We start from the raw sequence: 14,362 nt of genomic DNA, 5'->3' as shown, positions 1-14,362 counted from the left end.
TGAATTGAACTTGGAGCTACTTTTTAATTTTTTTATGATGTTTTTATGGTTTCCCTTTCCAATTCCATATGCTTCTGTTGGGCAAAGTTCTATGTTTATGGATGGTATGTAAGTCAAGAGGCACTCCATAGCGTGCGCAAACGTGGTTGGAGCTGTACGGACAGCTGGACATCCCCTGGGGAGTGGGGACATCGTCTGGGGAGTGGGACACACCCTAGGCAGTGGGGACATCCCCTGGGGAGTGGGGACATCCCCTGGGCAGTGGGGAAATCCCCTGGGCAGTGGGACATACCCTGGGTGAAAGGAGGCAATGGAGATTAAGTGCCCTGCCCAAGGACAGAAATGTAGCAAATTTGGGATTATGTGGCTGGAATTTAGTAGTCAAGCCTCAGTTTACATTCAATCTCCACGGTCTGAACGATCGTGTTTTATTGTTGGCTCAATACTGTTGTGTATTGAATGTCAATACATTCGTGAGCAGGTACTGTCTTGCCAGATAGTTGGCCGGTTTGCAGGGTTCACAGGAACGAAACGAGGAAAGATTTGGATAAGTTGCTAGGTGTAGCCATTCCTTGTCGCAAAATATCTCTATCACATAGGTTAATGGCATTCAGGTCTTACTAACTTTCTCTTGTAGCGTACTTCTACTAAAAAAGCGCAGAACTTGGCATAACCCTTCATTCAGCTTTAGGTCACAATTTTTGCAGCCTCATGGTCTGCTAAGGCGCATGGTTGTTTCAAATTTTTGAACTCGTATATATAAATGTTTTGCTTTGAATTATGGACTTTTTTTTTTTTACCTTTCCTCTATTTCTTCAACAGGTATTTCAATCGGCAAGGGATCAATTTGGTTGGAACATTCTCAAGAATTGACGGATCTCTCATCATATCAATATATCGCAGATTAAACTTCTTCTCTCTTTGTTAAACGGGCAAACGATGACCAGGGAACCTCACCCATAGCCTGTCAAGTACCAAACAGATCTGTGTTTGGCCGTGTGGTTGACGGGATAACATGGATGTCAGTGTGTTTAAAATTTAAGGAGAGTATATCGCTCAAGGAGTATGGTTTCAATCGGTTAGGTTACTTTGAAAAAGTGCGTTTGCACAGACTTTCTTCTTCCGACTCTCCAGACGTTAATAGGCGTTTAGAAATCTTCATGGATGGATTGGAACCGTGAGATGAGATTGAGGACATTGAAAGTAATTTGTGTTACGTCTGTAGTAATTTAGCATTACTTAGCATCTTCCCCAGTTTTTTCTCTGTTCTGTTGATTCTTGTATCTTTTTTATTTTTTAATTATTGGACAAGCGATTTCATGATAGGGGGAGGGGTGAGGGTTGGGGGCTATGATAAATGTACACCTTTGGATATGTTACATTGGTGCCCTTTTTGGAGTAGTTACACCTCCATGTGAGATAAATCACTTCTTCCAGAAAGCTTGTCACAAGTCAATTTTATTTTGAAATTTGGCTTTGAATAGAGAATTTGTTTGGTATTGTGATGCACTTTCTTTGAACATTACTCAATAGTTATATCATGAAATTTAATCAGCCGATATGGACAATTTGCCTGTGCTTAAACATACCACTGTATACTGTACTCCTGTAACATGCTTCAAAGCACTAGTATTAACAGTATGAACAGTTCCTGACCTTTACATGAAAAATACAGGATATTGACCTCCCTCATGCTGTCTGTACAACAGCCTTTGAAGCGTGACACGAAAAGTACGGTATACAACGGATTGTCCCGACCGGGCGGTGGACCCATCAGTGTGAAGACAAGAATTGTCTTAATTTTTAGTGTAAATAATGGTTCATTGTTCTTACTTGTTCTTTCATAACAGATAAGTTCATATGTCATCCTCCAAATGGTTTGTTCGGAGTTCAGATTTGCCGTAGAGAAGCGTTGGGTGGTGTGGGTTGGAAAGTTGCTTTACGTTATGTTAGGGGATAGATGGTTGAGCTTGCGTCAGATTGTAAATACACGTATGTTGCAGAAAGTTTTCTTCAACTTTGAGATCGACAGATAATTCCAAAAATCAAAGAAAGAGTAAATGGACTACTAATCTCCTCAAAAAATGTAGTTAATCTGTAAGTAATTTATATTTGTAGTCAGAAATAATCCTCACAGCTATACAAATTGGAGCTTTAAAGAGTAAAATCATTTTAATTCCAGGAGAACCTTTGTATTAAATGACAAACTGTGATACAAAGGATTACAAAGGGAGAAAAAACAAAACATCACAAAACTGTTATACAAACTTGAGCAAGGAGAGGATGCTTTATTGCTAAAACTTGGTGATCTTTAAAGTTTGCTTGGTTCCCAGAATACATTTTATGCTTCTCATGTTGCATTAAATAGCAGAGGTGGTCCATCAAAAAGATGATTGCTGTGTAATGGAAAGGATAGCTATATTATCTCCATGGGTGTCTGTAGGTGGAGCACAGGGGAAAGTTCAACCCCCTGGCACCCTACCCCCCCCCTCTTTCCTCTTTCCTGAGAAAATCAAATTTGTAAAATAAAAAGGACCGAAAAAATGTTCTCTCTCCTTAAAAATTAGGGTTAGCTGGTTCAAATTTGAGTGTTCACTGGTTCACCAGTAAATAGTTTGTTATTTTGTAAACCGGTTACCCGTTCAATTCTTTGGATGGTTATTCCTGTTATAGAAGACCCAAAGTTTGCTTTACCCCTTTCATATACCCCTTTTTCTGCACATGTCCATGATTCTACATGCAGGGCAATCTCATCTAAGGATAGGTTTTATCTGTCTGATAAAAGATTTAGCCATCTTAGACCTGCAAATTGGCAAAATTTTTGCCTTTTATTGTAACTTTGTGTAATTCAGAACCAGTCAAGTTTATATTTCACAAATGATTGGAATTTCCTTCTCTGGCTACAACTATTTGACTAATACTAAAAATGAATGAGTTTTGAAACTTTGTAGACATGATCTATTTCAGTTGACATCTATTACATATTCACTTCATATATATTACATGTTGTTCTGTTCATTTTAATAGAGCACAGATGTGTTGAATACAATATTAGAAACATAAAAATGTTTGTTTGTTTGTCTGTCTGTTCGTTTTTTGGTTTGTTTAAATTCTTTTTAGAGGGAGGGTGGGAAGGGAGCTTATTGTTAATATGATAAATAAGTAAATCGAAACATGACACAATAACATATCATAACTTGGTGAAACAAATCTATGGGGCGTGGCCAGAGTTATTTGCATATTGATGAAGTTTGGCTGCTCCACCTACATGAATATTCAGTACATTATACATAAGACTCTTTCATAAGACAAGATTCTTTCATATTCAGCCAGTTGGGACAATTTCCTAATGCTAATACCTCTCTTAACTGTACTACGATATCATGCTCTCAAAGCACTGGTATTGTCAGTACAAACAGTTCCTAACCTTGATCTGATAGAAACATGATATTCATACTGCTCGTACTGACAATACGAGTGCTCTGAAGCGGGACATAACACTACGGTATAGAAAAAATTGTCCCAACTGGACAGTAAAAGAAAGACTGGGGGTCTAACATATTTTGTGGGGGCTGGTGCATGGAGAGGGGGGGGGGAGAATGGATTGGTCAAGTCAGGTCCCCACCGGGAAATAAAAGTACTTTTGTGTTACATTTCATGAATGTCTAACTCTTACTGCACATTTCAAAAACATGTTTACCAATTGTTCAACACTACATGTTGCTATCGGTTGGCAAGTTCTCCACATGCACGCTTTGATAGCTTACCCATGATTTTTGACATTCAATTGCACTGGCAACTCATTGTTCCTGTACACGTGTGACTGCACCAATCACTTGTGTATTGTAAGTGGTACTGGTGAACGCATGCTTCGGACCTATACTTAAAATAGGACATGCCTGTCTATGCGAATTGTCCCGACCCCCCCCCCCTCCATCCCGCATCCACACACAAACATGAACGATTGGTCGGAGGCAGGGATTGCGGAAGAGGATTTAATCGGGTCAGGGGAGGCGCGCAAAGTACTAGGGGCAGTGGAAAATGTAATTTTGATTTGAGGGGGCGAACTACAAAGTGACCTCAAGACTGTCCGACCAAAGATGATATTCTGCTGCCCCTGGATCTCTCCGGCGGAGAAGTTATTGCCAGTTGAATAAGCACAATTGAATATAAACGGGATCAGTATCATACACAGAGAAACTAATTAAATGTATTTTCAAGATAATCTTTGCAAGGATATTCGGGTAGTTGACTTTCATACTTTTAACAAAATTGCTTGAAGCATTTTAGCATTGACAGCAATATTTTGGTCAAAGCATTCTGCATTGCAGAGATATAATTTTTGCAAATTTGGTGATATTTTATTTTAATGCATCAGTCAACAGTAACTTGAGTTGAAAATGTCTTCGTTTTTTCTTTAAATTTTATTCATTATCATTTATATTCACAGAGGAAATTATATATGTGTACCTATATATAGCATGGTTTCATTATGAATCATAATGATGATATTAAGTACAGAGAACGTTGGGCAACTAAGTATACACAAATCCAAACAAGAATATTATAACAGGAAAAGTAAAGCTTTTCAAGAATTCCTGCCGTGATGACGTCACAGACCAACTACTGCATGGGATCTACTTCCGATAGTAGATAAATGGACAGTAAGTGGACAGTAAGAAGACAGGAAGTGGACAGTAAAGAGATGATTTTAGGCAGAATTTTAGTCTTGATGTTTCAAAATCCAAGAAGAAAAAGAAAGGAAACATTTTAATGCTAGTCATGAATATTTTAACTGTCAAGTTATTCTGCTTTAATATGTGTTTCATCATGGTGGTGTGCACTATATGTGCTGACCTAAGTTGTATTGCTATTCCATTATTTTTTTTTTTTTACAAATTCTTAAACCTCACGTAAAACATGGTCTTTTAACTTCATATATAGAGCACCACCATTCAGGACACCATCTGTGCTAAACAAACTTGCAGTAAACACCCTTCATATGTAATATTTCAGACCATAAAAATTAAATATAATAGCCGATGAACGCTCCTGATGATCCTTGTGTGGGAGTAAGTAGTACAGCCACTTTTCATTTATGAGCCTCAGATGTTTAAAGGATCATTTCTCAAAAATAAACAGAAATGAATTTTTTTTTAAAAAGATATTGAAGTACAACCTGCACTAGTATAAAGTCAGTGTGTTTAACGGTCAACAACATATATCAAGAATGATTTGGTCACCTTTTAAAAAAGTTGTCATTTTAATGCAGCATATCTAAAGTTATATATAGAGATTGCAGTTTTCAAATAAGAGTATAATTTCCTCTTCTTCTTCTTCTTCTTAAATGTGGGGAATTACTGACTTTTTCTGCCACTGGAATATCCCTTTTAAAGTTTACGACTTGTATAGAGCTTGCATCCATACCGCCAACCCTGTAATCACCGTCAAGTAGTTGTTTATTACCCGTGTGACGTCAGATAACCGGATGCAGGGAACATCTGGGGAAGTTGTTTCTTAGAGTTCATTTTTAAACCACGTGTGGAATCATACAGAGAGATAAGACTATGTACTTTCAAATAGAGCCATATTTAGAGGGGAGTGGGAGGAGGGGGGTGGTGAAACTTGTGTCCTCTAACTTAAGGAGTGTTCGCTCAGTGGTTAACGCCCGGTGCCTTTCAATCATAAGGTCCCGAGTTCGAGTCACCCCAAGATTAATGTATGTCGTCCAGTTACAGAGTTGTTGACAATTCATAATCATGGACGTTAAATATTAATGTAAGAGACTGACTTCGGTCAGCTTGCGCCGGACTTTGATAAGCCAATGAGGCTTCTTCGCGAGTTCCTGCTTGCAGGAGGATCTAAAATACACACCTACATACAACTTTTAAAGTCATGGACGCTGTGGTGGTACGTATATGGCAAGCCGTCGGGGTAATAACGTATGGGTCTTACGCGTAGTAGAACTTCGGTTACGTGTAGTAGAACTTAGTTGTGCCTTAATTGCCGCTAAACACATGGTTATGGTGTATCAGTACTTAATTAGACAGCAGGTCAGTGTCGCTTGGCGCTATATTTTGTCAAGAACAGCCCGTGCTTGAGCACATTACCGTATCTGTACAACTTACAAATGAAAGATTGGGAAACACAAACACAACGACTAGTTCATTGGTGTGATTGGCGTGGGTGGGGGGGGGGTGGAGGGGGCATATTGCAACCATAAATTTGTTTAATGGAGAAACTGTAGTAATTGTTTTCTGTAATATTATAAATTTCATTTACCGCCCAAAATCAAAACTTGGTGAAAGTGTCTTGTTTTTTCGTTTCTCTCTCTCTCACACACGCGCACGCGAAAAAGACAAAAAACAGACAAAAAAATTAAAAAATTAAAGTGACCATATTTTTTGGTTTGTTATGTATTAATAACATACTGTAAAGCTATATTGAATTGGAATTTGGAAATGCAATGCTAGTACTAACTTTAATCTCTCTGAGTCTGTATGTAGGCCTAAGTATCAGCGACTCTTCCGCTCGTCGAGCTCCCCCACCTTCCCCTCCCCTCCCCCCCCCCCCAATGTATGCAACACAGTACTTATATACAGAAATGACAAGAAACTCGTTAAGCAACCGTATAATATACTGCTACAATGCTTGGTGACCATATTTCTGCTTGACAGATCGACCAAAGCGAAAGTGTAAACTGCATGGAATGACCAGAGGTATTAATTTGGCCGATTTTAATAAAACTACTTTTTTTACTTTTTTTATTCACGAATACTGTACGGTATACATTGGGTACCTTTTCAGAGTTAATGTTAATTAAGTTCATTTGTAAACACCCCCCCCCCCTTTCCCGTATCCTCTCTTCAGATTATTTACAGACAAACCTCTCTGTAATTTTACAGAAACATGTCTGTGCAATTTTACAGTGCAAAGAACTGGTAACAAGATTCACATACATTTTCTGCATGTTGTTGTAATTTTAGACAGTTTGTTAAATTTACAAAGTCTGTGTTGTTTTACACAGCCTCGACATATATCTACATAAAATGTATGTGAAAATTGTTGTCAGCGTACACTTGTAATTGTTAAAGAGAATGTTTTTTTAGTCTCTTACAGGGATCGTTATGAACATGCTTTTGACTTCATTGTTGGAAATAATGTTAATGATTGTTCCGGGGTAATTTTGAATAATCGACAAAAATTAAAATGTTTTAATTATAAAATATTCTACTTTTGATGGAAGTTGTTCCTTTTTTTTCTGATTTCTTCAAATTACTTTTTCAATTACGAGTAATTAATGTTATTCAATTCTGTAAAATTCCAGTTTATGGAAAATAGAATAAAAATGGGGGAAAACATTTAAAAAAGTCATTTTCTAGGGATATAGCTGACCAGGAAACTGGGACCATAAATAAACGCATTACAATTACCCATTATATGCAAACATCTTATACAGTGGGGCTTGAGCAGATGTTGAAGACAGGAAATTAACTATCAACCCTTGTTTTGTTCCTTTATTATCTATGTATCTCTATATCTCAAGTGTCATGCACTCGGACGCATGTAAATGTTGTATTGGCATCATAAACAAACTAAACTTACTAAGCCGACAAAGTGCAAACACAAAGTTGTTTTGTAATATTATACCAGCACAAGACTTTTCATTTATTCGGGAAAGTTCAGGTTTGAATCCGGTGATTTAAATGCTATCATAGTAACACAAACTGAGTAAGGTTCACTAGTATCTAACATTTAGTGCTTTCGTCTGTTCTGCACATGCGTAAAAAATAGTGTATAAGAGTATAGCATGAACCATTAGTCTTCGTTTGTGTTTGTTGAAAGTATTTACCTGAACTTATAGCACTCATATCCAATATTCCATATCTTCCAAACTATAACAACGCCGCTTACAAGTAATCAAATACCGGTAGAACAGTTTTAAACTTCGCGGCAGTCAATATGATAAATAATAACATACGCCTTAACCAAAGAAGTATACCGACGAATGAATCTCTATCTATCAACTGCAAAATTACATAGGCCTACATTATAACCAAACAGACCCAACCACACACAAGTGTATGTTCCTCTAAAATTACTGTTAGCGATCTTCACGTTCGCGTGACAAAGGTCATTGCATAGGCCTACATCGTAACATAACAAACCCAACCACACACATGAACTGTATGTTCCTATAAACTTCGTTTTAGCGATCTCCTTCACTTTCGCGTGGCAAAGGTCATATGAAGTTTTAAGTCATCAACTGTGGTACATCTTTGATTTCTAATGTGCAACGTTCTGAGGACTCCATATAACAGGTCCATCAGGTCCCCCTCTCCCGGTCCCTAAATTTGGTAGGCCTGGATGTTATAAGTTATTACCAAAGGTACCATATGAACCAATACTTCTTGTCTTGACGTTTTCCTGGCCGCGCAGCTTCCACGTATGCTATGTACTGTCCGTTCTTCTTCGGACGATTTACATAATCTTCGATCATGATATTTGTAATCATAAACGGATGAAATATAGCGCCAAACAAACCTAATACAACACATGTATGTATTGATATGTAGAGTATATCGAACTACAGACACTTTACATATCGTGCAAAGCAAAATATTTTAAAGACGGATGACAAACAGCGTCCATCAACTTCACACCACACACAGGTCGGTGTACATCTGTACATGCATGTTATGTATGATGTTGTGTAAATAAATAAATCGTAAATATTCTTGAGAAAAAAAAAGAAAAAAAAACATTTTCCACACAATTCGACGATCCGCCAGCCCATGACACAGGTTTGTGTTTTACCATCTTCACTGTTAGCTAAAATTATATCTATCATACGTTTAACAAAATACCCGTTGTTACATAACTAAATTTCAGCTTCTGACGGTAGAAATTTACGACAGATAACTCGTTTTTTTTATATCTTCTCTTTTCTTTTCTTTTCTTTTCTCTTCTTTTTCCGGGAAATAAAACCCTCGCGTAATTAATAAAAATGACCGTGTGAAACAGGTAAAAGAATCTTTCCTATTTGTTATCGACACCTTTGAATCACGTACAGGTTTTATTGCTCCGGTTTGAAATATTTGCCGTGGGTTTTACAATGGGACTTTCACGTACCCAGTGGCATTAAAACAATAAGTATGAAATCAATGAGTTACGATCATCTCTCGGTTGGGAGACAAAGCAATCATTATTTTCAAGGTCACCACACTCATGTTTTCTCCTCTCCAATGCCGAATGGAATAATATGACCTCACACAAAAAAAAAAATGCACGAACTTTGCAATTTTTTTTTCTTTCTATAGTGACAACGGTAAATTCTATTTCTTCTTCTGAGGTTGAAAGTCCCTCGATCGTAAAAATCTTCAATCAACAGCTAGCTATGATAATTTACGACTAACAGGTCCTCATGGCGGGATATACTATAGAAGGTTGGAAGTGGGTCATGAAACCGGGTGACCATTGCAGTTTCTAAGGTCACAGGGGTCATGTATCAAGGGATAACATCATTACGAAATGCCGAAAACTAAGGTGATACCCCCTCCCTACCCCCACACCCCAACATATTGCATTTAAAGTTATAGACTCAACTATCATGAAGTTGTCAGATATTCCAGACAGTCATACAGTGGCTGATAGCATGCGTTGAAGTAACATCATCTATACATTTGTAAAGTCACATTTTTTTTAAAGATGCATGGTAGTATTAAGGTCTATCAGAAATTTTAATTGAATCCTAACCTTTCAAATAACCAAATCCTCAAAGCTGTTAGCTAATGAACATCTAATGGTCTTCTGTTTGATCATAAATGCCAGGATTGTTTGTTTGATTTTCGAAATTCCAATTTACTCATTTGTTTTTTAACCCACAAAAAATGCCACATTTGATTTTTTGTTTTGTTTTTAATTCAAGTGAGCAACCAATGAAGTGTCATTTGCAGGTGTGAATGTCGTTAAAAATTAAAAGGAAGAACATTTTAAGAATATCATGTTATATTCTCGAAACATTCGTCCTTCTTTGGTGTTAACGAATACCGTTACTTCATTTTGATAATGGCGAATGTTCTTCAAATTGTATCTTTGCTATTTTAGTGGCGAACGTGGTTACTTGTTCTTGGCGTTTATTAACAACCGTCGCTGGTTGTAAATTCATTCACAGCTATAAGCTGCATCTGACCGTTAATTGGTTTATATATATATATACATATATATATATATATATATATATATATATATATATATATATATATATATATTATAAGTAAATAATAATATATATATAATAATAATAACCAGGGGGTAGGAAGCGTTATATTCAGTACTTGAAAGGGTTTACCTTGATCTTGCAAACAAACAAAAAACACACACAAATACATAATGAATGCCGTAAAAATTACATATACATAGGCTAAAGAATTTAAAAAAATACTTATAACGTTATATTAGTACTTATTTATGTTAAATTTGTTGTTGTTTTGTTTACTTCCAATTTTTTTTTTAATTTTGAGAAAGATTGAAACCTAAATATTTCGAGTAGTTCTGATACAATATTGAACATATAAACCTGCCGTCTTAAAGGATGCATGGCTGTATACACAGGTTTAGAGATAGGTATCGCAACATGTGTAAATATGACTTGATTTAATAATAAAGAACCAAAATTCTTTACAAGCCGCACAACGCAACCTATAAATGTGTTCACCTAGTGCAGGTAGGTCTCTTGAAATGGGGGCGTGCAACTACAAAGATTTAATTGTAGTGACCCAGGGAGATGTATAACACCTTCATTCTTGGATCAACTCCGGGTAAGGTTGCAAGGTTGTGCGTACTCTTGTCTATGAAACGATGAATCATCGAGTTGTAACTAACTCTTCAAATAAGAATGATTTTCTTTTTATCACCTTTTTCTCCTCCATGGTATAATGGTTATAGACCCACAGGACCCATGAAACACCCATCTAACAGTAAAATCGTACGAACTGTGTGAAATCGGTATAGTTACCAAGAAATTTGGTTGCTATGACAAATGTAACAAACTTTGTGGGGGAAATTCAAATGTATGTCTTCGTCCCGATGGATTTAAAACGTGCATGTGCTCAAAACTTGTAGTTTTTTCTCTTTTTTTGGTCAATGCTATAGATTATGATATTAATATAATGTTACATTGATGAACAGGGCTTAGAAATAAGACCCAGTTGGGACATTTTTGTTTTATACACTGTTTCTTTCATGTGATGCTGCTAAGCACTTATACTGACAGTATTAGCAGTGCGAATATCTCGTTTCTATCGGCTTAAGGTTAGGAACTGTTCATACTGTTAGTAAGAGTGCTTTGAACCATGGAATTAGAGGACAGTATAGAGTGGTACTAGCATTACAAAGTTGTCCCAACTGGTTGAAAACGATGCTGTGCCCCTGGCTTGCCCTTCATGAGGACTAAAATATATTTCGTTTCAGTATTATCGTCACAACAACTGTTTATAAATACTAGAAATAAATCTGCATATGCCTATATATTTTCATAGCGAATATTCTTACTGATTACAGTTCTACTACACATTGTTAGCCCTAATTTGGGGCTAGTCTAACTTGCATATACGAATAGTCCATTTTTGTTAAACCGGAATTATCTATAGGGGATATGATCTTCAAATTAATAACAAAACTCGATCGGTCTTATGATAAAGGAGACCGCCAAAAAACCCAAATCCAAATTCAAGTGGTTCATTGAAGATCTATTTTTGACTTTGAAAACTGCCAAAAATATGAAATAAAAAGTTTTATTTGTAATAAGCTATTAACTATTAAGGCTTAATTAAACTTTTTTTGCTAATAGGCTATACAATTTTCTTATTTTTTTGCATTTAATTATCGGAAAGTTGAAACGATTTAACTTCATCAGGGACTGTATAGCTATAGACATTCTGAGTTAGAGATGTATACTAGCGACTTCAGTAAAGACGCCAACAAGTTAGGGGGGGGGGGGGGGATACCCGACGTGTTCTGTAGCTTGTGAAGTGTTTGTGACACACTGATAGTGCCACATACGGTGGGTGGGGGGGTGTCTGCACGGGAGTGGGGCACGGTCTCGGGTAAGTGTTTGATGGTTCTAAGCCGTCATGCATATACAATCAGTAACAAAGATAAAGATCGAATATACACTCATTGTATTGTGTAATGTTGTATATTGAGAATTCTGTATTGACTTGTGTATGCAAGTCAGAATATAAAGTGAGTGTATTGAATTGAACAACAGTATTAATATTGTAGTCAATAACCCATATAACCAAAGTACATATGCCTCAGTACCAAGAAAGATGTGATTAACGGTAGCGCATACACGACATTTTTTATTTATTATTTTATTTTTTTGATAGAAAAGAAACACCACAAAGTATAGGCCTACCTCACAAAAGTGTTGATGTTGTAACCAACACTGCGTGAATATAGTGTACAGACTCGATTTTTACAACCATTATTTCAACGTTATTTTATGGTTTTTTGTGTACTTTATGTTATTTCGAAATATATAATGTCCGCTATAGCTGCACACAGACAAAGCAACCAATAATGCTTCGCTGCAAGATGATATTTGTCAACCCTTTTCAATATTCAAAAAAGTTTGTAGAAGATAATGTTTGGTCAATTCCCTTCATTGCAACAATAAAACCTCCGAAGAATAAAGGAAAATAGAAATTGATACTTAATATTCCAGCGTGTAGGTATCAATGCAATGTTAATAAAATTAGATGAAAAGTAATAATTTTGACTTAAACGCCTTTCCTTTATTTTACCGGTCACCGGGCGGAACTAGGGCGTAAGGAGAGGTTACCATATCTATCTCTCTGTAGAGTTACCAGTCCCGTAAACTACGAAGACTGATATTCCCTAAGAGATATCTTTACCTTACCACAACTTCCATGACAATTATTCTTATTAATTGATTCTTCTTATATCTTTTTCAAATTTTAATTCTAAAATGATTTGAAGTAATTACCATATACATGTTCGTATATTTCTTTATTTTTGAAAATATTATTATTATTATTGTTATTACTAATGTTATTTTTGTAATGGTTTAGATCGTCATCTTAAGAAAGCGGTATTGCGTTTATCCATTTAGCAGATCAAGGAATGATTCTAGATATTTTATACCTCCTTGGAGATTCGTTTTATTACCCCCCGCCAAAAAAGAAAAAAAAGTTTCTTCGTTTTTCGCCCAATCGGTTGAATTTAATAAGAGAAATATATTTCGAATGAAACTTTCTCTATCTCTACTTTTCCGCGGCATTTTCTTACAGTTTAGGGTATTTATATTAGGCTCGTAAAAGCTTTTCATGAGTTGATAAAAAAATATTTCCTTTCATTCTGCATTTTCAGAATTTGGTTTGATATTCCTCCTCCTTTTCCTTCTTAAATCGAATGATTATAAACAAAATATGATTTTTTTCCTTCTTTTTCATCTGGCCAAAGTCATATACCACGAAACACGCAGCAGGATTTCTCTCGAATCTGTCACGAAGGGTAAAAGGTAATACACGCAGCCAAAAGTGCAACACCCGGAGTCAAGGTTGAGGTGATCACTCCCCGGAGTCTCACAAACTTACCCCGTTAGACACGGCCAGAAAATTTTATGGTCTGCCTTTTCACACATTTTCCGCTTTGGAGACAAGTAAAGTTTTTGGGTACTTAGGGGGACTGGGTTCAAATCGTCTCTGATTTATAATAACCGAATCTTGAAGACATTAGGGAATTCAGTCATTGATGTTTTCGAACTTACCAGTCACATCGCTTCACCATCGATAGTATTTCATAGATGTCTCCCCCAGATGAGCGCTTAAAAAAAAAAGAGGTAAAGAAAAGAAAAGGGGGAGAATGGTGGCGGACTTTACACCCCGTCTGGTCATTTCTCCTTTAAGCTTGGAACGTTCACCAACTCGCCAAAGGTTATTCACCGAAACAGCTCTGTCGGGACCGTGTAATTTTGCAGTTATTTCAACAGTCCCCGAGTGAAGGCAACGACACACGTTTGTGTATATGTATATGTATATATATATATATATATATATATATATATATATATATATATATATATATATATTATATCTGCATTTGCCCGGCACACGATTAATTGGTTATAAATAAATTGCCAAAAATGTAACCAATAAAACCCCTCACACGCCCCCCCCCCCCCGCCACCTTCCAAATAAAAAATCACCTTAATTCACTCTCTTTGTGGTTCAGTTAGCACTTTTAGTTAACAATGTAAATTTGAAACATGCCATGGTTTGTGATAGTGCGTTTTGAGAATAGGCAAAAATCCATTCCTTCTATTGATACACTGTCT

General features: G+C 36.4%; 1 protein-coding gene across 3 annotated transcripts in view; it reads left to right on the top strand.

Annotated features, from left to right (window-relative positions):
• The window catches only part of LOC139966299 (coatomer subunit zeta-1-like), a 35,267-nt gene extending 32,201 nt beyond the window's left edge, over window positions 1-3,066 (top strand). For all 3 annotated transcript variants that reach the window (XM_071969151.1, XM_071969153.1, XM_071969152.1), the window contains one exon: window positions 823-3,066. In XM_071969151.1, the coding sequence (XP_071825252.1) occupies window positions 823-873 (51 nt within the window). In that variant the 3' untranslated portion in view covers window positions 874-3,066. The remainder of the gene's footprint in view (window positions 1-822) is intronic.
• The last annotated feature ends 11,296 nt before the right edge of the window (window positions 3,067-14,362 follow it).

The sequence above is a fragment of the Apostichopus japonicus genome, chromosome 4 (assembly GCF_037975245.1).
Source record: "Apostichopus japonicus isolate 1M-3 chromosome 4, ASM3797524v1, whole genome shotgun sequence".
Classification (NCBI taxonomy): Eukaryota; Metazoa; Echinodermata; class Holothuroidea; order Aspidochirotida; family Stichopodidae; genus Apostichopus; species Apostichopus japonicus.
This window is presented reverse-complemented; position numbering and strand designations above follow the sequence as displayed.